Source organism: Lactuca sativa, chromosome 1 (assembly GCF_002870075.4).
Source record: "Lactuca sativa cultivar Salinas chromosome 1, Lsat_Salinas_v11, whole genome shotgun sequence".
In the NCBI taxonomy this organism is placed as follows: Eukaryota; Viridiplantae; Streptophyta; class Magnoliopsida; order Asterales; family Asteraceae; genus Lactuca; species Lactuca sativa.
The window spans coordinates 72,877,533-72,903,118 of NC_056623.2; the positions used below are offsets into that span (position 1 = coordinate 72,877,533).

At 35.7% G+C, this 25,586-nt stretch overlaps 1 protein-coding gene across 1 annotated transcript; it reads left to right on the plus strand.

The window, feature by feature from the left end:
* Window positions 1-22,827: 22,827 nt before the first annotated feature.
* On the plus strand, window positions 22,828-23,715 carry LOC111916582 (dirigent protein 21). The gene has a single exon (XM_023912242.3). It carries the CDS (start codon window positions 22,868-22,870, stop codon window positions 23,441-23,443), a length of 576 nt encoding a protein of 191 aa, XP_023768010.1. The 5' UTR covers window positions 22,828-22,867; the 3' UTR covers window positions 23,444-23,715.
* Window positions 23,716-25,586: the final 1,871 nt, after the last annotated feature.

A 25,586-nucleotide genomic window follows, 5' to 3' on the forward strand; every position in this document is an offset into this window, starting at 1 on the left:
ACCAACTATACAAAAAGGCTACACATTTACTTGACTTTAAAAATCATATAGTCACTCTTTTTAATACCTGAGGCTACTCATTGCTTAATTGTAAGGGATGATACCCCAAAAAAAACTAATGGTTGTGTCACCAAATATACAAAAGGCTACACAAACATCATATTCATGTGGCAATTGGATGGATTAACGTCATTCAAAATGCACTTTTTCAAAATTATTAATACATTTGACCACTCATTTTAATACCTGAGGCCACTCATTGTTTAATTGTAAGTGGATAAATCCCCCCAAAAAAACCAATGATTGTGTCACCAAATATAAAAAAGGCTACAAACATCATATTCATGTGGTAATTAGATGGACTAACATCACTCAAAATACAATTTTACAAGATTATTAATACATTTGTCCATTATTTTTAACACATGAGGTCACTTGTTGCTTAATTGACAAACCCCCTCCACCCCACCCCCCCCCCCCCCCCCCCCAAAAAAAAAAAACAATGGTTTTGTCACCAAATATACAAAAGGCTACACAAACTGTAATATCCCAAACTTCAGAAATATGATTTAAGGGCTTAAAGTGTAAATTGAGGAAGCTAATCGACGAGTAGGTTCGATGACTCGTCGAGTCGGGGCGGGTTCTGGTCGCGAGTTAAGTGACCAACTCGCCGAGTCGACGGCTGGACTCGACTAGTTGGTGCTGGGAAGAGAAAACCCTAATCTTAGGGTTTGCACCCTATTTAAAGGACCTTAAGTCCTCACCTCAGCCTCCTTGTTACCCCTTGAGAGTCAGAAAACCCTAAAATCGTGTGTGACCCTTTGGAGTGAGCTTGGAAGAATTGGAAGGAGATTCTAGTAAAGGAGGCTTGTAGATTAAATGTATAGCATCAAGGGACTCATATAGATCCAGAATCTACTTCAGTTTGGGCACATTTTTGAGGTAACAGGTTGTTACCTTGATCCCTTCCTTTCTAGATCAACTTATGGATGGATTTTGGGCCATTTTAGTATGTTTAAGATCCATTTCGGATTATAGGTCTAGATCCGAGGTTGCAACTTCAGATCTAGACTTGCCTTCGCCCAGGAAATCATAAAGCATTACCCTTGGTTTGGTTGTGAAGCATTCTTGCCTTAAACCCTAGACCTAGCTTTTTTTGGGCCAATAGCACCTTATACACACGTAAAGTTGGCAACTTTACATGAGAGTCATGCCCTAGGAGGATGGATCTATAGTATGGAGCCTCTGCATGACTCAAAAAGTAACTGTATGGATGAAGGACTAAAGAGGCTCGGCGAGTCTCATGGGTTGACTCGGCGACTCATATGATGATGGGCATGGACTCGACGATTTGGATGAACAACTCGACGAGTCTGATGAAGATTGTCGTGGACTCAGTGAGTCTGTTCTTGGACTCGGCGAGTTATAGCGCAGAACCCCCAACCTCTTCTAGTTAAGACTCGGATCAGTGAGTGGTGACTCAGTGAGTTGGACATGATAGGACTCGGAGATTGATGGACTCGATGAATCATGGGGTGACTCGGCGAGTCGAGTCGTGATATGAGAGTCTTCTGAGTTTAAGAACTCAGCGAGTCAATGGGTTGACTCGGCGAGTAGGGTCAATCAGAAAGGTTGACTTTGGCCAAGACTTTGACTCTGACCCGTTTGACCTTTAAGGGAATTATGGTAAACTGGATATTTATGTCAATGGACCATTGATGGCTATAGGTGTTCGAGTCTGGAGCAGTGCTTCGGGATTGTGCTTTTGTGGTTCGGTTCGACAGTTGCAAGGTGAGTTATCCTCATTATACCCAAGGGTCTAAGGCACTAAGGGCGTCCCTTTGATTGTTATTTGAGATAGTTACTGCTATGATATGTTAGTTGGTATTTTGGTAGAAAGGATGATTGTATGTTAGTATTGATTGTTAGATCGGAATCCTGGTAGATTGGATGTGGCTATGCTTAGTGACCTATAGTTGTTCTGAATGTCTAAATGCTGGTAGGAAATTACCTGTTATATGTGCACATTTTTGAGCAGTAGTAGAGGGTATTCCATCCCGGTAGGATGATAGGGCCCTAGTATGTTGTTTCTATCGACTGTTATGTGATTATCTGATAGGTGCACATGTTTGTTAGTGTGTGGGCATTCCAACCCGATTGTGACATCCCCAAAATCTCGGCCAGAAAAGACCGATTTTCATTTATGCTTTTAAATATTTTCAGAGTAAATCCTTTTGATTTGAAAGAGTTGCGGAATTTGTTCCCAAAAACAAAACATGATAAAACATTGTTTACCGAAGCATTTCATAAAAGAAATGTATTTTCATTATAATCAAAACTCGGGGTGTCATGTTCCGATACAGACCAATAAGCATAAACGAATACATTACAAGTCATATAACAAATATAAACATATGCAGACTTGTAAACAAAACAACTTGATGGTTCATCCATCTCATGCCCTTCCGCCACTACCTGTAATACAATTTAAAACTGAGTGGGTCAGGCTTGGGAGCCTGGTGAGCATATAGGGTTTTCAACCCACAATAAATATCATATTTAATTTTCACCAACCAACAATAACCCAATTACCCATTCCCGTTATTCTCACTTTAATGTCCCTAAAACAACTAACATAAGGGACCTAGTCTAAGAATATTTCATCGGGGCGACAACACATGCTTCGGGGGTACCTCAGCAATATAAGTCAAATAAGGCAACCATAAGGGGGATGGAGTACAGCGAATGAACACCAAAGTTCATTAACACCTACAGGTGGCGAACCTGCTAATGTTTCCACAAGACTGTCTACAATAGCCAGTGGTCGTCATCAAAACTCCGCTAGATGACTCAATCAAACAACAACGAGGCCTCTCATCTGTTTATTACACACCAACGGTCTACCCATGTTCTACCCAACATATTAGTAGATAAAAATATACATTTGTATACATAGTTTAAAGAAAACCTGTATAGCATGCTTTAATCAACACATATATCACATAACAGATGAGGCACACACACATAACACGTATCTCATAAAGAAATAAGCAGATCTATAAGATAGAAGAGAGTGAATACTCATTCACACATAACACAACCAAATATATACACATAGCACGTATTTTTATATAAAATACTTCGTATTATTGTATTAGAAGAAAATAACTACACACTCACTTGATCAGAAGATGATCCGACAGCACTACGGCTTATAGAAGTAGTAATCCACAGCAGATCTGGAAGATCTTCACAAAAATCGAACTTCTCGCGGGCAGAGCTTCGACTCGGGAACCGCACTTCTCGGGATCTTCGGTGTCTTGGGACTTGCCTCGGGGCTAGAGTATGATACCGGGACTTCGGGATAGCTTCGGCACGAAAAACGATGCAAAAGACTAGAGAGAAGAGAAGAAATTGAACAACAAAGAAGGCTGTCTTCGGATCCTTTATATAGAGGCTGGAGCCTCGGAGTACGCGGGGCGTACTGCGTTACGCGGGGCGTACTGCCCAAAACGTCATTGCTTACGTATCCGAAGTGCTCGAGTGCAAGTGTCGACATCCCTCGGAGTACGCGGGGCGTACCTCGGATCAGATCGGTGACTCCTTCGGATAATGCTTCCGAATTTTGATTTAAATATAAATACAAAAAGATTAATAAACTTCGGAAATTCATAACTTCTTCATACGAACTCCGTTTTCGACGTTCTTTATATCCACGCGAAGGTGAGACCACGCTCTACGACTTTCGTTTAGACTCCGTCGGCTAATTTTGACTTTATTTTTATTAATTATTTTTAATAGGCCGGGACAGAAACTTTCGTTATAAATTCATAACTTCTTCGTTTGACGTCCGTTCTCGCCTAACTTTTTATCGTTTCAATACCAACAATGAGATCTTCGATTCTCATTTAGATTGCTTCGGCTAACAACCGCTCGATCTCAAATCGAGTAAAACAGGCTGTATATCGCTAAGCCGGAACTTCGATAAATCATAACTTCCTCATACGAAGTCAGATTTGGGCGTTCTATATTTATTCGGAAACCTCGTTTCAATTACTACAACATTAACCAAAGATATTAAGTTTATTTTACACTTAAATTTTGACGCTTATTTTTATTCTGAATTAATCAAACCACATAATTAAGCAATTAAGCACAAAACACATAATACTCAAATAATACACTTTTATTATTTCAAAACGGGTTACAAAGGTCAACCTAGACTATTACATTGCTACAAATGGCAAGCCCGAAACACAGGCGTTACAATTCTCTCCACCTTAAATGATTCCGTCCCCGGAATCACACATCAACAAACAAATGCGGATAGCGACTCAACATGTCACTCTCCGTCTCCCAGGTGAGATTCGGCCCATTCGTGTGTTTCCATCGGACAAGCACTAACCCAACCATTTTGCGTCGCAACTTCTTAGTCTTTCGGTCAACAATTGCCTCTAGTTCTTCAATCAACCTTTTGTTCTCATCAATTCTCAATTCAGAAATTGGAATTATATCGGGAACTTCTCCCGTGAACTTCCTCAAATAACACACATGAAAGGTGTTGTGAATTCCATTCAGTTCTTCGGGTAATTCGAGCTTGTAAGCTTGGTTCCCAACCCTCTGAAGAACTTTAAAAGGTCCAATAAACCTTGGACTCAACTTTCCCCTTTTACCAAATCTTATAAGTCCCTTCCACGGCGAGACTTTAAGCAAAACCGAATCTCCAACCTCAAAAGTCATCGGTCTTCGCTTCTTGTCAGCATAGCTCTTTTGACGATCTTGAGCTGCTAACATTCTTTCCCTAATTATTTTCAACTTTTCAGCAGTTTGATGAACCATCTCCGGTCCCATAAACTGCTTTTCCCCAGCCTCAAGCCAACAAGACGGCGTACGACACTTCTGTCCATACAAAGCTTGATAAGGTGCCATCTTAATGCTCGAGTGAAAACTATTATTATAGGAAAATTCTACCAACGGTAAATGTTCATCCCAATTACCTAGGAATTCCAAGGTACATGCTCTCAGCATATCTTCAAGTGTTTGTATTGTTCTTTCACGCTGACCATCAGTCTGCGGATGGTAAGCTGTGCTTAAACATAACTTGGTACCCATTTCCTTTTGTAGACTTTTCCAAAACCTTGAGGTGAAACGGCTATCACGATCCGATACAATCGTTAACGGAACACCGTGAAGCCTCACAATTTCCTTCACGTAAGAATTCGCAAGCTTTTCTATAGACCATTTATCCCTGGCCGCTATGAAATGCGCACTCTTAGTGAATCGATCAACGACCACCCAAATCATGTCGTGACCATTCTTTGTTCTGCGCAGTTTAGTGACAAAATCCATAGCAATGTCTTCCCACTTACCCATAGGCACAGGCAAAGGTTCTAAACTCCCGTACGGTTTCTGATGTTCTGTCTTGACTCTCGCACAAGTCACACACTCGGCCACATACTTTGCAACATCAAGCTTCATCGTCGGCCACCAGTAGTAGGGTTTCAGGTCCCTATACATTTTAGTGCTACCCGGATGAATCGAGTACATGGTCTTGTGAGCTTCTTCCATCAGAAGATCCCTAATTCCTCCTGACTTAGGTACCCAAATACGATCTTGGAATACCTTCAGTCCATGACCGTTAGTACCAAACACCAACGTTTTACCCAAACATTCCTCCTTTCGGTCATTTTTCTCAGAAGCTTCCTCTTGAGCTTTCTTTATACTTTCCACAATAGTCGAGACAACCTCAATTCTCAACGCTCTTGGCCTCTTCCTTTCAAGATTGATCTTCCGACTGAGAGCATCAGCAACAACATTAGCTTTACCGGGGTGGTAAAGTATCTTGCAGTCGTAGTCTTTAAGTAATTCTAGCCAGCGTCGTTGCCTCATATTCAATTCTTTCTGATTAAAGAGGTATTGGAGACTCTTATGATCAGTGAAAAGTTTTCACTTCGTGCCATAAAGGTAATGCCTCCATATTTTCAGAGCGAAAACTACCGCTGCCAACTCCAAATCATGAGTCGGGTAATTCTTTTCGTGCTCTTTCAGCTGTCGAGACGCATATGCTATCACCTTTTCTCTTTGGGTCAAAACACAACCCAATCCAACACCAGACGCATCGCTATAAACAGCGAAGTCTTCAACTGCATCGAGTAGAGAAAGTATTGGTGCCTCGCATAGCTTCTTCTTTAACTTCTCGAATGCTTCTTTATGCTTCTCACTCCAAGCATAAGTAGCTCCTTTGTGGGTCAAAGCTGTTAATGGAGTAGCAATCGAAGAAAAACCTTGGATAAACCTTCGGTAATATCCGGCTAATCCTAAAAAGCTTCGAATCTTCGTGGGACTTTTCGGTTGTTCCCACTTCGTCACAGCTTCGATCTTCGCTGGATCAACCATTATCCCTTCTTGGTTGACCACGGGACCCAAGAATTGGACTTCACGAATCCAAAAATCACATTTGGAGAACTTTGCATACAACTTCTCCTTCTTCAAGACTTCTAACACTTCTCGCAAGTGTCTGTCATGCTCCTCCTGGCTTTTCGAGTAGATCAGAATGTCGTCTATGAACACTATCACGGATTTATCAAGGAAAGGATTACAAACCCTATTCATCAAATCCATGAACGCTTCTGGAGCATTGCTTAGTCCAAACGACATAACCAAGAACTCGTAGTGTCCATATCTAGTTCTGAATGCAGTCTTCTCGATATCTTGCTCTCTTACTTTTAGCTGATGATATCCTGACCTTAGGTCGATCTTCGAGAAATAGCTCGAACCTTGCAATTGATCAAACAGGTCATCAATCCTCGGCAACGGATATCTATTCTTTATTGTTGCCTTGTTCAGCTCTCTGTAATCGATGCACATTCTCATACTTCCATCTTTCTTCTTTACAAATAACACCGGAGCTCCCCAGGGCGATGAACTAGGTCTAATGAAACCTTTGTCCAATAACTCCTGAAGTTGCATCATTAGCTCCTTCATCTCCGTCGGTGCTAATCGATAAGGTGCTTTTGCTATTGGCGTGGTTCCTGGTAACAAGTCTATTCTGAACTCCACTTGTCTATCAGGTGGTAATCCAGGAAGATCCTCGGGAAATACTTCCGGATAATCACACACCACTGGAATACTCTGCATCACCTTCTTTTCTTTCTTAGCATCAATCACGAATGCTAAATATGATGTACATCCCTTGGTCAAACACTTTCTGGCTTTCATTAGAGAAATGATTCTAGAATTCACTCAGCGTTTGTCCCCATACACCATAAACGAATCTTTCCCAGGCGGGTTTACTTTAACTATCTTCTTCTTGCACAAAATTTCGGCATCATTGGCGCTAAGCCAATCCATTCCCAACACGATGTCGAAACCATTTAGTTCGATAGGCAATAATTCCTCGAGAAACTTATTCCCATTAAGGTCGATCAAGACGTTTTTCATACGATGGCTAACAGGTACAAACTCGCCACTAGCTACTTCGACTAATAAAGCATTATTTAGTCTATCAACAGGCAAAACTAGCTTTCTACCAAACTCATGCGAAATAAAGGAGTAGTTGTCTCCAGAATCAAACAATATATGAGCAGGTAATTCGTTTATGAGAAAGGTACCTGAAGCGACATCAGCTTCATCTTTAGCAGCCTCAAGTGTCATCTGGAAGGCTCTTGCCTTCGGCTTTGGTGGAATGTTGGGCCTAGCTGCCTCCTTCTTCTTCGGACAGTCTTTCAAAATATGCCCCTCTTCATTACACCCAAAACACATCCTTTTGTTGTTCGGACATTCATTGGCAAAATGTCCAACCTTTCCACACTTGTAGCAGGTCACATCCTCGCTACATTTCCCAAAGTGCCTTTTCTTACACTTATCACACCACTTTGCTTCGCCTCCTTTTCCTCCAAACTTTTTCGAATCAGATTTCGAGAATTTGCTCTTCTTACTGGAACCAGATGTTCCTTCAAACTTCCTTTTCTCACCAACCTCAACCTTGACGGTGGTTCTCCCCTTGATCATGTTCTCCACAGACTTGGCAGCCCAGATAGCTGCCTCTAGAGTAAGTGCCTGACGTACCGGCACCTCGTACTCCCATGGAAGTCCCTTCGCATACCGATCCACCTTTGTCCGCTCATCTGGAACGATACGCAAGGCAAACTCCATCTTATCGGTGAAGTTATTGGTGTATTCATCAACTAACATGCTGCCTTTCGTCAATGTCAGAAACTTGTTCTCTAACTCCAACAGATTTTGAGTCGAGCAGAACTTGCGCTTGAACTGCACCAAGAACTCTGCCCATGACAATTGCAGTGGCTCATTAGGGTTCAAAGTCTTCCCTAGAGTGTTCCACCAACGAACGGCTCCACCTCGGAATTGACGCACGGCATAGATAGTTTGCAACTTACCTCTGCAGCCACACGTCATGAAGGCTAGCTCCATTTCGGAGATCCAATCCATAACCCCAATCGGATCCTCCTTTCCATTGAAGGTCGATGGTTTACAATTCAAAAAGTCCTTGTACTTGCATCCCATTCCATCATTCCTTCCATCATGGTTATCTTGCCTAACTATCGGTGGGTTGGCTGGACCAACAGACCCACTGAAGTTTCCACCTTCCGAGTGCCCTTCATTCAGTTCAGGCTCTTCCACACGAATCGACAGTTCTTCACGATTTTGTTGAAGCAACCGTCTAGTTTCATCCATCTGACGATCCAACATCGTCTGAATCATCAATTGCACACCAGCCATGGTTATTGGCTCAGGTGCTGCTGCTACGACAGGTATTGGCTCAATCACTGGTGGTTGATTCCTGTTTTCGTCAGCATTTCCAACTCCACTTCTTGTTCTCACCATTTTGATCTACACCGAATAAGGTGAAATTAGATCCTCAATCATGATAGATATTCAAATCATCCTTATCACTCTGAAACGTTTACATGCTAGTTCTAATATCGTAGACGTACGCTTAGAATCCTACACACATAAGGTTTCTAGATCCGGTCGGCAACAGACCATAGATCCGAACAAATAATATCATATATGGCAACATATAACATTTAGCACATAAAGCATTTTAGGCAACTTTCCTAAAATAAACTAGTGTTCGTGTCTAAAACATAACAGACACGCATCTCAAAACTTCACTTAGCATTCTAAGTTTAAGTCTAGAAATCCAACAAATTCCTAGTTCGCTTAAACTAATGCTCTGATACCAACTGTGACATCCCCAAAATCTCGGCCAGAAAAGACCGATTTTCATTTATGCTTTTAAATATTTTCAGAGTAAATCCTTTTGATTTGAAAGAGTTGCGGAATTTGTTCCCGAAAACAAAACATGATAAAACATTGTTTACCGAAGCATTTCATAAAAGAAATGTATTTTCATTATAATTAAAACTCGGGGTGTCATGTTCCGATACAGACCAATAAGCATAAACGAATACATTACAAGTCATATAACAAATATAAACATATGCAGACTTGTAAACAAAACAACTTGACGGTTCATCCATCTCATGCCCTTCCGCCACTACCTGTAATACAATTTAAAACTGAGTGGGTCAGGCTTGGGAGCCTGGTGAGCATATAGGGTTTTCAACCCACAATAAATATCATATTTAATTTTCACCAACCAACAATAACCCAATTACCCATTCCCGTTATTCTCACTTTAATGTCCCTAAAACAACTAACATAAGGGACCTAGTCTAAGAATATTTCATCGGGGCGACAACACATGCTTCGGGGGTACCTCAGCAATATAAGTCAAATAAGGCAACCATGAGGGGGATGGAGTACAGCGAATGAACACCCAAGTTCATTAACACCTACAGGTGGCGAACCTGCTAATGTTTCCACAAGACTGTCTAGAATAGCCAGTGGTCGTCATCTAAACTCCGCTAGATGACTCAATCAAACAGCAACGAGGCCTCTCATCTGTTTATTACACACCAACGGTCTACCCATGTTCTACCCAACATATTAGTAGATAAAAATATACATTTGTATACATAGTTTAAAGAAAACCTGTATAGCATGCTTTAATCAACACATATATCACATAACAGATGAGGCACACACACATAACACGTATCTCATAAAGAAATAAGCAGATCTATAAGATAGAAGAGAGTGAATACTCATTCACACATAACACAACCAAATATATACACATAGCACGTATTTTTATATAAAATACTTCGTATTATTGTATTAGAAGAAAATAACTACACACTCACTTGATCAGAAGATGATCCGACAGCACTACGGCTTATAGAAGTAGTAATCCACAGCAGATCTGGAAGATCTTCACAAAAATCGAACTTCTCGCGGGCAGAGCTTCGACTCGGGAACCGCACTTCTCGGGATCTTCGGGGTCTCGGGACTTGCCTCGGGGCTAGAGTATGATACCGGGACTTCGGGATAGCTTCGGCACGAAAAACAATGCAAAAGACTAGAGAGAAGAGAAGAAATTGAACAACAAAGAAGGCTGTCTTCGGATCCTTTATATAGAGGCTTGAGCCTCGGAGTACGCGGGGCGTACTGCCCAAAACGTCATTGCTTACGTATCCGAAGTGCTCGAGTGCGAGTGTCGACATCCCTCGGAGTACGCGGGGCGTACTCGAGTACGCGGGGCGTACCTCGGATCAGATCGGTGACTCCTTCGGATAATGCTTCCGAATTTTGATTTAAATATAAATACAAAATGATTAATAAACTTCGGAAATTCATAACTTCTTCATACGAACTCCGTTTTCGACGTTCTTTATATCCACGCGAAGGTGAGACCACGCTCTACGACTTTCGTTTAGACTTCGTCGGCTAATTTTGACTTTATTTTTATTAATTATTTTTAATAGGCCGGGACAGAAACTTTCGTTATAAATTCATAACTTCTTCGTTTGACGTCCGTTCTCGCCTAACTTTTTATCGTTTCAATACCAACAATGAGATCTTCGATTCTCATTTAGATTGCTTCGGCTAACAACCGCTCGATCTCAAATCGAGTAAAACAGGCTGTATATCGCTAAGCCGGAACTTCGATAAATCATAACTTCCTCATACGAAGTCAGATTTGGGCGTTCTATATATATTCGGAAACCTGGTTTCAATTACTACAACATTAACCAAAGATATTAAGTTTATTTTACACTTAAATTTTGACGCTTATTTTTATTCTTAATTAATCAAACCACATAATTAAGCAATTAAGCACAAAACACATAATACTCAAATAATACACTTTTATTATTTTAAAACGGGTTACAAAGGTCAACCTAGACTATTACATTGCTACAAATGGCAAGCCCGAAACACAGGCGTTACAATTGGTTGTGGGCCAGGAGTATTCCATCCCGGTAGGATGATTGGACTCATAGTAGGTTGGCATTCCAACCCGATGGTTGAGGGCCTGGGGTATTCCATCCTGAGGGATGATTAGACCCATAGTAGTTATTGTTGTATGTGTAGGTGTCCGGGCATTCCAACCCGATGGTTGTGGGCCGAGAGTATTCCATTTTGATAGGATGATTGGACTCGTAGTATGTTGGCATTCCAACCCGAAGGTTGAGGGCTAGGGGTATTCCAACCGGATGGTTGGTTGGGCCCATAGTATGTTGTTCATTGTTGTATGGGTATGGTTATGTGTGTATGGGTATTTTGGGGGAACTCACTAAGCTTTCGGGCTTATAGTTTCAGTTTATTGTTTCAGGTACATCAGGAGATCGTGGCAAGGCAAAGGCATGATCGTACCGCTCCTCATATTTCATGATTTGTGATTTGGTTCTGGGGATACTCTGATGTTTAAACTATTTTGAAAACACGTTGTAATAACTTAATGGTTTTGAATGGATTAAAATGTTTTAAATTGGCGTAAATTTTATGAGTGTTACACAAACATCTATTCATGTGGCAATTGAATGGACTAGCATCATTCAAACTACACTTTTTCAAGATTATTAACACATTTGGCCACTCTTTTTAACACCCGAGGCCACTCATTGCTTAATTGTAAGTGACGAAATCCCCAAAAAGTTCCATGGTTGTGTCACCAAATATACCAATGGCTATAAAAACATCATATTCATGTAGTAATTAGATGGACTAACGTCACTCAAAATACATTTTTTTTTCAAGATTATTAATACATTTAGCCACTCTTTTTAACACCTTAGGCCACTCATTGCTTAATTTTAAGTGACGAAATCCCCCAAAAAAACCAATGGTTGTGTCACCAAATATACATAAGGCTACACAAACATCATATTCATGTGACAATTAGATGGACTAATGTCACTCAAAATACACGTTTTCATGAGTATTGAAACCATTTGCTCTTTCATTTTATGCCTTTCGCCACTCTTTTCAAATGGATATGGCCACTAACTCACTAATGTGACCGTATGTACTCTATGTCACTCGACCTTCAGTCACACACGTAGTGAACACGAATGTGTGGCTGTATGCATACACTCACTCATTTGTTGTGTCACGGAAGCCCGTTTTGCACTAGTGGCCCTGGTTAAGCGTGGTATCATGCTTGATTCTACCATCTACTACAATTGTGGATGTAATGAGGAAGATGGAGACCATACATTGGTACGATGCCCTTATCCGAAAACTATGATGAAGTGGATTTTAAAATGGTGCAAAATCCCAATAAAGAACTTACAAATTGTACAAGAGGTGTTAGACTACGCATCCAACTAGGAGAACTGTCCTAAAAAGAAGAAAAAATTATGGAGTATTTTTTACGAAGCTTTTTGGAGCATTTGGAAAGCTAGAAATGAAATGATATTCAGAAATAAGAGGACTGCTCCCACAATTGTGGTTGATATTGTTAAAGAACAACTTTTCTTTGGTTCAAGCATCGGAACGAAGACAGAAGTCTAAATTGGACTGATTGGAGTACTCACCCTTTTAACTAGCATGTATCTTTGTATTTTTGTTGTTTTTTCTTTTACCTCTTTTGTTGTGTAACTCTTTACCCGCCTAGCGACTTGCTATGCATGGTCTTTATAATATCATTCGCGGGTTCCAAAAGAAAAAAATAATAAAGTATTTAAACCGTAGAAGGCTATTTCAATTATGCCTGCTTTTGAAAACTCAATTAACGCTTAAAAATCTAAACAACACCTTCTGATGACTCCCTTTATCATTCTCCAGCCACAAGTGTGTTCAATCGACATTCTAGGGAGCTTTATCATCTCCAACCACAAGTGAGTCCAATGTGCTCACCCTTCATCATCCCAATCAAAATCATCCTTAATTTGAATCGCCAATGGTGAGCCGCCAATCCGCCATTGTTGATCGACACATGTGAAGACGTGAAGTTTAGGTTGTTTCTTGATTGCCGAACGGCTAATTGCTTCTGATTTCTATTATCAATGAATCGACATTGCGGAACTTCTAATCGTTTCTCCAATGTATTTTTTCTATAGCCCTCATTTTTCAAAACTCTATTATTGGTTTGTAGCTATTAGGAATTTACTCTTATTTTTTTCGGTACCCGTAGTCGGGCATGGTTTTGAATCGAACAATTTTTACGCTCTTAATCCGTTCCGAGTTTGTAGTTATTAGGAACTGATTATTAGTATTTTAAGTAAAAGTTATTTTACATAATGAAATAAAGTCAAGTCCCTAATTCAATCACATTTAATCCCACAATCGTTTTTAAACTCTGAATATAATAATGAAATAAGATCTATTGATAATTATAATAATAGTTTGAATACAAAGCACAAAGTTTAAACTCAAACATTTGTGAATAATAACAAAAATCTGGGAATTGAACATAAAGGTGACTAGATATTGATTGATCCTTGTTAGGCTGTATAATTCTACTATATAATAAATATTGTTCCATAGAGCAGTAAACTAAACTAAACTCTTACGTAGGTATTTTTAATTAATATGTAAACAGAAAGTTCTATAGAAATACCACCTTTCGTTACACAACAATATATATATATATATATATATATATATATATATATATATATATATATATATATATATATATATATATATATATATATATATATATATATATATATTGTTGAGATCCGTTGAGAACTCATAGTTTCCTGAGAACATAAAAACTAAAGGTGGAGCGTTAGATTAAAATTTACCCACTAAGTGCATGATCGTCATCTTACCGATCTCATTTAATGTTTAATTTTTAATAAAAAGTTTTAGAAATTACCATAATAAATCAAATATATATATATATATATATATATATATATATATATATATATATATATATATATATATATATATTGTTGTATATATATATTGTTGAGATCCGTTGAGAACTCATAGTTTCCCGAAAACATAAAAACTAAAGGTGGAGCGTTAGATTAAAATTTACTCATTAAGTGCATGATCATCATCTTACCGATCTCATTTAATGTTTAATTTTTAATAAAAAGTTTTAGAAATTAACATAATAAATCAAATTTCTGATTTTTTTTAAAATAATTTTCGAGTTTTTTAAAATATGGAGATTTTTTTAATTTTTTCAGAAAACATGATTTTTTTAAAATAATTGACGAAAACTATTTTTTAAAAAATAAACTGCATTTTTTTTCAAAAAAAAACACTATTGCATTTTTTTCAAAAAAAACTGTAATTTTATAAAAAAAAAAACTGCATTTTTAAAAAAAAAAAACTACAGGTTTTTCAAAAAAAAAACTTCAATTTTATAAAAAAACTGTAATTTTTTATAAAACTGCATTCTTTTCAAAACTAAGTTTTTAAAAATCAATAAATTAAAAAAAAAACTAAAATATTTAATAAAACTCTAATTTTTTTAACAAAACAAATCAACGTTTTAGGTGCATATATACATCTTTCTTATACTATAATATTCGTAAGTAATCATAACAAAAATCAATTTTTATTTAATAATCTATAAACACAATAGTACAAGTATTTTATTCGATAAAAAAAATATAAAAAAAAAAAAAAACAAAAAATACTACAAAATTTCACAGCGTTTTCATGTTTTCGTGTCAAGATTTTCATATTTTCTTTAATTTATCAGTTTTCACCTCTTCAATATTTTCCAGAAATTCTTCCAAATCTACAAGAAAAATAAAAAAAAAATGATTAATACAAGAAAACTCACAAAAATACATGTGTGCATATAGACGTAATTCATATATGATTCACTTGTTATTTATATGTGAATCATATGAAATTGATATGAGATTTACTTGTAAGTTATATGTGATTCATATGTAAATTACATGTGAATCACATGTAATTCATATGTGAATCACTTGAGATTTACGTGTGAATTACATGTGATTCACATGTAATTTACATATGAATCACATGTAACATACAAGTAAAATTATGTGAATCACTTGAGATTTACGTGTAAATTACATGTGAATCACTTGTGATTTACGTATGAATTACATCTAATTTATATGTAAATTATATATGAATCACATGTAACTCATATGTGATTTACATATGAATCACATGTAATTCATATGTGAATCACTTGTGATTTTCTTGTGAATTAGATGTGATTTATACGTGAATCATATGTAATTCATATATGATTCACTTATGATATATTGCCAAAATGAAACAAATTAAAATAGACTACATGGTTAGAAAAAATAAATAATTAAGATGATTTACATGTGAATTACATGTGATTCACATGTAAATCACAAATGATTCACATGTGTCACAAGTAATTCACATGTAAATCACAAGTGACTCACATGTAAATTACAAGTGATTCATGAAGCTCAATATAGAAGCAATTAAAATAAACTATATGGTTAGAAAAAATAAATAATTAAGATGATTTACATATGAAGTACATGTGATTCACATATAAATCACAAATGATTCACAGTGTCACAAGTGATTCACATGTAAATCACAAGTGATTCACATGTAAACCACAAGTGATTCATAAAGCTTAATATAGAAGCAATTACCACAAATCAGATGTGGTTAATTAGCTAATATATAAAATATAATGTTATTAACAAATGAGCTGCAATTTTTTATCATATTCTTGTATAAGTTGATCAACATTTTATACGTAATATTAATATGTAATTGTTGCAGGTTTTAGTGTAGAAATCAAATAACACCATCAACATTTTAGTTTAGCATCCTCCTCAACATCGGGGCTTTCTTTCTTGAAAAATGTGGCGAATAGTTTGAAGAGGACTAATGATTTGTTGAATCAAGAAGTTCTTAAATTACGTAGGCAGGTAGATTCCCAAAGTTTTATAAATTACAATGTTTTGTTTTTTACTTTTTATGAATCTTGTGAGGTTGATAGCCTCAGACATCATTGTGAAATTCAAGAAGCATAACTTCAAAAATGAAGAAAATAATCCCAAGAAACAATGGTATTGGCTGCAGAGGAATCTACTAAATGTAATGCTGCTAAAGATGTGATAAAGTCTCTTACATCACAAGTATTTTCTTACAATTAATAATTTGAAAAAAAAGATTTTATGATTGAATTTCTTATTATATATTGTAGCTTAAAGATATGGCAGAGAGATTTCCACCTGGATTCTATGACCTTGACAACATTAAGTTGCCAAATGGTTTGAATAAAAAATAAGTAAAAGAAAAAAAATACCTTTCGAGGTTTAGCCTTCCTTCATAACATGTGGATCTTGTTTATTAAAGCCAATAGTTGTAGTTGGCAATCCATCGGTAACCAAATTAACCCAAAGTAGTTGCACCTGGAACAAGTGATGATGATTCATGTGGTAAGGATTTAAGAAAATGCAAGGAGTAAGAAAATTCTAAACTTAAAAACACAATGAATGTTATACGCCGTCAATCGTGCTTTTGGTCGACCTCACATTTTGTAATGATGATAAGATAAATCAAAGGAAAAAAATTACAGAAAAAACAAATCAAAAAACTTATAGGTTACAGTTAAGCAATGATTTGGCAAGACTCAGATCGTAGGATTGAAACTGGATATGTAAATTGATCAAGCCAATTGAAAATACTAAGCTGCAGATGATGATTATATGAAGTTTATAAATATAGGAAGGTGTTGCGATGTTCGTTGGTCTGAAAAACAGAAGATCTGAAATAACGATTTCCATAATCACCAACAATTTCAAAATCGCTTCATGAAACATGATTGAAACACGATCGACATTGTTGATCGATCTCGATGAATCGATGATCATGAATCTGGCGATTTAGGGCTTCAAATATCGCAATCGAAGGTAAACACGAACGTTGTCGATCTATAGGTTCGTAAATTCTTCACCGATGATCTGGATATGAAAGTTGTTGATTGGTAGCCGACATTTTAGAAGTGGGCCGATTGAGGGAGGATAGAGACGAGGGGAAGAGATATGGTGGAGACGTGAGAGAGAGAGAGAGAGAGAGAGAGAGAGATTTAATAAGGAATGGTGATCAGGACACGTTTGTGTATGAGTCATTTCTATAACCCTAAAATGCCCCTAATTCCATTTAATTTCAATGTCCCCGTCCCTTTATTTTTTCACTTATTTACAAAAATGCCACAATGCATCTTGACCATCACTTTTTTTGATCCAACGCTCCACTTTTAGTTCTCGAGTTCTCGGAAAACTATGAGTTCTCAAATGATCATTCCTCTCTCTCTCTCTCTCTATATATATATATATATATATATATATATATATATATATATATATATATATATATATATATATATATATATATATATATATATATATATATATATATTACACACACACAGATGCATGTATTATTTTTTTGTGTGAGTTTTCTACCATAGTGCAACAGTGATTCTAGATTCAAACACACATGTGTGCGCGCACACACACACACAAAACATCTAATGCTCCAATTTTCTAATATTTTCTTAGTATTGGTTATTCTCAGCTTATTTTTATCTTTAAACGTGTATTTTCTTAGGATGCAAGAACAATCTACTGACAATGAATAACTTAATGTATCATAGTTTGTTGACACATGATAACATTGAAGCTTTAATTTGTACTAAAGATTGGTTGTTTGTGATCAAAGGTAATTGTGTTTTCTTGTGGAACTCTTTTTATTTAATGATTAACTATTTTTAATATGTTTGTTGTTTTGTAGGTGATGAAGAGTGTGTTTACAAGAACTTGCGAATGATATGGAATTGGATAGCGAAGATAAATGCAAATCCATCTAGTCATTACTTTGAAGAATGAAGACATTTACACCATTCTATATTGTTTCATATTATTTTTTGTCGTGTTATTTGTGTTTGTCATAAATTTTTTTACAAGAACTTATGGATGACATTATGTAAATGGTTTTTTTTTGTTAATTTTGTCGTGTTACCATGTTTTCTATGTTTGAAGGCCTAACCCACGGACAGGGCGAGCTGGGCCATGGCCCAGGGCAGCAAGGAGACATGGGACATCAAATTTATGTACCTTTTATGGGTTTATTTTATTTAACCCTAAAGCCTAAGAGCGTGTGTGGGGACTGAGGGGTGAGAAGCATCAATCGTTGGTAATTTGAGCGGCTAAAAGAAACCCATTATACACGCCTTCATTTCTTGGGAAACGGCGAAGTGAGGGATTGGGAAGAATGGAGAAGACGAAGAGACGGAGAGCAATTTAACAGAACATAGGCAAACAAAAAATGAAATCAAATTGGAGCGAAATCTGGAAAATCAACTAGGATGCAACATCTGAAATCACTTTAGAGCTGTAAGTTAGGAGTTGATTTCGGAACCTGTAAATTAGGAGTCAATTACGAAACCGCATAACAAGTAACGATTATCCTCCTCCGGTATGCAATCTTATTTATCACAGCTGCTCTCCTATCTCTCAACCTTCTCTTATCATATTCTCTGAAGTCTCAACCTTACTAGTTTTCTTTTTGTGAAACCGGTAGCGATGAATCGCTGCCCAAGGCAAGACGGTTTCTCCGAAATAGGAAATCGATAAGTTAATTGTCTAGTTTAGTGTTCTCATTTTTGAGCCAAAGGATATTATAAAAACTAAAAAAAAAATATCGTCTACTGTTATAATGTATTTGTTTATTATTTATAACTTTGTTTGCTTTATTTTTAAGTTTAACTTTCAACTTTTAATTTTGTATGTTTATTAATTCATAACTATGTATTGTTTTAAGCTTCTAAAGACATGATGATGAAACTATTGGTTATTGTTAATTTTTCATGGCTTGGAATGTTGTATCAATAGGTAATTTTCTAATAGTTTGTTTTATTAACTCTTGGCAACAATCAGATTTCTATCTATTTTTTTAATCAATTTTATATATTCAGATTCATAGTCCATTAAGGTTTGAAAAATTAATGTAAATTGCTATTTGTCTCATGTTCAAATTGTCTTAAATATAAAAGGATAATTGATATCGTTGCTTCAAGAAATGCACAGAGAAATTCTTTTAGGTGAAGTGTGTTAGTTTCGGTTTGTATAATATATATTATTTTGACTTATTACAAATAAAAAGTTTTGTTACATTGCTCTTACAACAAATTATTTCTTAGAATTGTTAATTGCAATTTGATAGTAAAAAATGGGGCATCATTACATAGTTTCGCCCCGGGCATTGAATATCTTTGGACCGGCCCTCTATGTTTGTCATTTTTTATCGTGTCATGTCATGTTCGGGTTGAGAAAAAGATTTTATGTCGTGTCGTGTTAGGCAAAAATATAGAACGACTGCCCGATTTGCCACCCCTAGAAAAAACGGATCCGACTAGAAGACTCACCCTCCCCATCCACCGCCAACCGACGCCCGAGGATAGGCAGCTCCGCTGTGTTGCTGCCGGCCACCGCCCCTACGACCAAACCGACCACCTCTGCCGCCACACCTTCCGCCCTCTCCCACTGTTTTGACCGGTGTTGTGATTGTAATTTCCAAAATTCGAATTTTGACTCCGATTGTTGTGGTTTGCATTGAGAACAGTGGGAAAGAAGAGTTGTCGGAGTGAGACACATGAACCAATCCATTTTGAGTTTGCATTGAGAATAGTGGGGGATGAAGTGCATCTCTTGAAACGACAGAAAGGAAGTTCAATATCGAATAGTGGTGGCGTACTATGGGCCCAGAACAACATTGGGCTAAACATAAATAAATAATGTACAGCCTAACATTACCATCAAAAGCTGAGTAAACCTCAATTCATTTGAGAGATGTTATCGTTAATAATTACCGAATGATTTTATTTTAGATTATATTTTAATACATAGTTATAAAATTCATGTTTTCTAAATAACCATTTTCTCCTTTACCATTTTATCATTTTATGATTACAAGTTCAAATTGTTAATGTGAAGTTGATCTATAATTTTCTTAACGTTTTGCTTATCAACGTGTTTTATATTTAACACACACACACACACACACACACACACACACACACATATATATATATATATATATATATATATATATATATATATACACTTAGGTTATTTTGTTTTTACTAAGTATTGTGTGTCAGAATGCACAGATCTCGACCAATGGATGAAATTAATCAATAAACATTATTTGAGAGTGTATCATATTACAATGGGGTAACATGTAGCATATAATCACACAAATTTAAGCAAAAGGGTATTTTGGACAATTAACTACATTTATAAAAGGAAATTTTCGGATTTTTAGGGATGATTAATTCTCCTAATTTAAAAAAATCTGAATTTTTTAGATAATTCAATTTCAATTTTTTACCGATTTTATTCTGTCAGAATATTTTTTATTAGAATGATGCTCTTTCAGAATTTTATTCTGATAGAATATTATTTTTTTAGAATGATGTTTTTTCAGAATTTTATTCTAATAGAATATTATTGAAGAATAACAAAATTTTTGAATCAGATGTTGAAAAATAACAAACATTCTAATATATTCTTATACATTCGAACTTAAATACAAATTCATACATATTCTTATAGACTAAAATCTTTATACATTTTAATATAATTATACATATTCTAAAAGAATATCAAGGTCTTCAACGTCTTCTTCCAGCCATTCCTATCACAAATACAATAAAAACTAATAATTATTAAAAACATGTTACTTGCAATTAACTATCACTTAATATATTCTGGTAGAATACATAGAATATGACAGAATACATATAATACATTCTGACAGAATACATCGATTGTATTCACTGAGACATTTTAACAAACAATTGGTGTACAAATCGGCTATGAAATCAACCACATTAGGATATACACACTATTGTGTGATTTTGGATTAATATAAAAACCAATCAATTATATAAAATCAATCGATAACAATTAGAGTAGAATTTATAATACCTTCGTGTCAGTTCTAATCCAAGTAATTCAATGTATATTGGGTTTGACATAAACTAATACACAAAGGAATATAAATTGTAAATTCAACACAAATCCTTTTTAAATCAATTGAGCATTAGCGTCGTCAAAGGACAAAATCCAACCGGAAGAAATTGAATTGGAATTTACAAGTGCTCCTTCGTATTAATGTTATTTTATTGCACACAAATCCAAATCAAAACTCAAAATCGTCTATCAATTAGTGTATAAGAATGGCTATCATGGAACATATATCTATAACCTAATAATTGCATAAATAATAATTTCAAACCTTAAATGATCGAAAGAAACCTTAGGCCGTACCCGATGTAGCAAAGTGCATTGGCCGATGGTGTGTCAAAAACCCGAAAATACCCTTATTCATTTAATAAATTATTTAATTATTTGCTAAATTGTGATTGGTGTATTTAGGAACACAATATTTGCTAGAAACATTTGAACCTCTCTCTCTCTCTCTCTCTCTCTCTCTATATATATATATATATATATATATATATATATATATATATATATATATATATATATATATATATATATATATATATATATATATATATATATGAGTTAGGTTCAAATGTTTTCACTATCTATTGTGTGCATGTATGATTGATTCTGGACCAATTATTTTAGTTATTTTAATAAAGTAATTAATGCATATTAAATGCTGAAGATGTAATTAATATTCATTATATCTTCAACATATAATATGTATTAATTACTTTCTTAAAATAACTAAAATGATTGGTCCAGAATCAGTCATACATGCACACAATAGATAGTGAAAATAAAATAACCTAACCCTTTCTCTCTCTCTCTCTCTCTCTCTCTCTCTCTATATATATATATATATATATATATATATATATATATATATATATATATATATATAATGTTTATTCATCAATTTACACCATTGACCTAATCTTTCTATTATTACTTATTAGACTTGGTGTCCAATATTAAGTGATTATTCACAAAGTTTCCTTCATTTGTTACATTCATATATATAATACAATTAAAAGATGTTCGTATGCATAACACGTCATATTAATAGTGTAGCAGGTAATATATATATTATAATTTAGTTGCAAGGTCAAATATTTGTATTTTATCTCTAGTAGAAATTTAATTTAAGAATTTCTCAAAGTCAAATATCTTGTCTTTTTCGGGATTGATTACCTGTTAAACAATTTATATCAAGTTTTATTTATCTTGTCGGCATATGTGAATATTTTTAGAAAACTATTTGAGGAAATCAACCGTCTCATTTTTTTTACATCTAATATACTAAATAATTCATCATATTACATTCATAAGCATTCACTTGCTTTAAACTAAGAAACAAACGTTAACTTGCAGTCTTGCATTGCTTTAGTGATTTATAACACTTGGTCCGAGTAGAATATGTCAACTGATTTTGAATACACCAATTACCAATAAAATATAAGTTTCCCCATCGTGCTTTATAAAAGAACCGTTGTCAGTTGTCACAACTCTCTTCACATCTCCCTCCCCACAAAACAATGGCCCAAAGTCTTCACAAGCAAAAGTATACCATTCTCACCCTTTTCCTATTCTTATTTCTCCTACATGGAGAATCCCAAAAATTTTCAAGAAACTTGTCATCAAAAACACTTGGTTTCAAGAAACAAAAACTAAGCCACCTCCACTTTTACTTCCATGACATAGTAAGTGGTGATCAAGCCACCGCATTCAGGGTAGCCCAGTCCGCCATAACCAACACCTCCTCCACCGGGTTTGGTTTCATGGCAATGATGGACAACCCTTTGACAGTGAGTCCAGAACGAACATCCAAGATGGTGGGAAGAGCTCAGGGGTTCTATGCATCTGCTGACTTGAGAGAAAGCGCCTTGTTAATGGTTATGAATTATGTTTTTTCGGAAGGAAAGTATAATGGTAGCACTTTGAGTATATTAGGGAGGAATGAGGTGTTCACAACTGTGAGAGAGATGCCGATTGTTGGAGGCAGTGGAATTTTCCGATTTGCATGTGGGTATGTTCTTGCAAAGACTCAATTTTTCAATATCACTAATGGTGATACGGTTGTTGAGTATGATGTTTATGTCCAACACTATTGATCATCTATGTTATTGTCGAGTGCACTAAAAGGATTCCCGAAATTAACTTCTATTTATTACTTATATGATTGTATTTTACGTTTACACTTTGCAATTAAGAGAGACTAAGCTTCTTGCTATATATTCATATTGTATGTACGTATTTTTTTGATAACTTAATGAAGTAAAACTTAAGAATTAACATGATTTATAAAAAGTAAAAACAAATGTAAATAGTTTCTGTTATATAATGTATTATTTATTAAGCTATCAAGAATTGAGATTTATCAAGTTTGTGTTGTTTTGACACTGGAATCTCTTCGACCGAATTCCGTCAAAAAGTATTATGTGAGAAAGAACATATGGATGAAACTTTGCACTGGATTTAGGACGGAATTTAACCGACAAAGTGTACTGAGAATTTGTAACGGATTAGTTTTTGTGAATTTTTTTTAATAGATTTCCAACGGAACTCTTTTGTTACAGATTTTGTGATATTCCTACAGATTTTCTATGTATTTGGTTTTTGATTTCTGACGGGATTGTTTGCGATGGATTTCAATGGAATTTGTTAGTTGCAAATTGCAAACATATTTATTTTGATAACTTTTGAGATACTTCCTACGGATTTGATTTGTGACTAATTTCTATCGGTACATGCAGTTCAAAAGTAATTAAAAAAAACATTAAAATCATTTTTTTCTGTATAAAATGCACAAAAAAAATCCAATATAAATAAGCATCAAATTCAGTTTTACAATTTCAACCACAAATTAGAATACGCTTAAATAAAAAGAAAGTCGAGTACCTATTCCACAGACATAATAAACAATATTTTTAGGAAAGTGTCTAATACAACAAACATAAAAATAACATGAGTTAGGTTGGTTGCCGGATGAGTTACCGAATCGCCTTAGGTTGTTCGATCAATGAACATCTGTGACCCAATCTTCACTAAAGACAAAAACAAAATGCAATAAAAAAGGAAAGGAAAAGAAAAAAAAATGTGATTATTCATCGTAAAATAGCTTGCAAAGGAAGATTCAGATATATGGACGAGCGTCGGGATCTAGTATCCTCTATTGGAACCAAACACACTTTGGAACTCTCGGTTTCAAAACCAGAACCGATATATCTGATTTTTTTTTTTTTTGAACGGCAAGATGATATTAAAAGAACAAACTAGCAAGAGGCTAGGAGGTACAAACCGGAAAGAAACAAAAAACAAATTAACTGAACATTAGACTAAAGCCTAGAGTAGCATTCACGAATGGGATCACTACACCATTCATCCCATCTAAAAGCTTCATCCTTCCGCTTCCTTGCGTTGATCCATAAGAAAGACAACGATTGTACCTCGTAAGCCAGCACCAAATGGGATTTGACACTCGAGGAGTGAGCCTTCATGTTTCGAAAATTCCAAACCACCCATATAAATACTAGCATAATCACTTCTTGAATAGTTGATAGCCTTTTATGCCCACGCAACATCATTTTAAAGTTTAGTAGGTCCCGAACCAAGGGAAAAGAATAGTCTAGTAAGCGCCACCAACTAGAAACTCTTTGTCAGACTACCTTTGTTATCTCACATTCAACAAAAATATGATTCTGAGTTTCTGGAGCACCACCACATATCATGCATAGATTAGATGTTCCAATGCCAATTCTAGATAAGTTAGCCATTGAGGGTAATCTACCATGGTTAATTCTCCATGCTAGAATGTTTAGTTTCTCGGGGACTAATGGGTTCCATTTCCAACTATCATCTGACTGGGGGAGAATGGATATGTCGATGTGGTTCCTCAAAGATGATACTAAGTATAACCCCTGATGGTTCTAAACTCCAACTCCAATTAACTGATCCAGTGTCATTTGATGTCGACAGGAAATGCTCCATGAAAGAAACAGTGTCCTTTTCGAGGAGTTTAGGGAGGTTAGCAATAACACCCCAACACCCACTTTTCCTTTTAGCCACCGATCCACCATCAACTATATATATAGACTTCATTACTTCGACCAAAAATCTATTAGGGTTTACTTTGAACCGCCACTACCACTTCCCCAATAAAGTGATATTTTGAGCTTTCAAGCTACCAAATGTCCAACTTGCCACTGTCTCTAGGTGCAAGAGCTTTATCCCATGCAATCCATGCAGTTTTCCTGT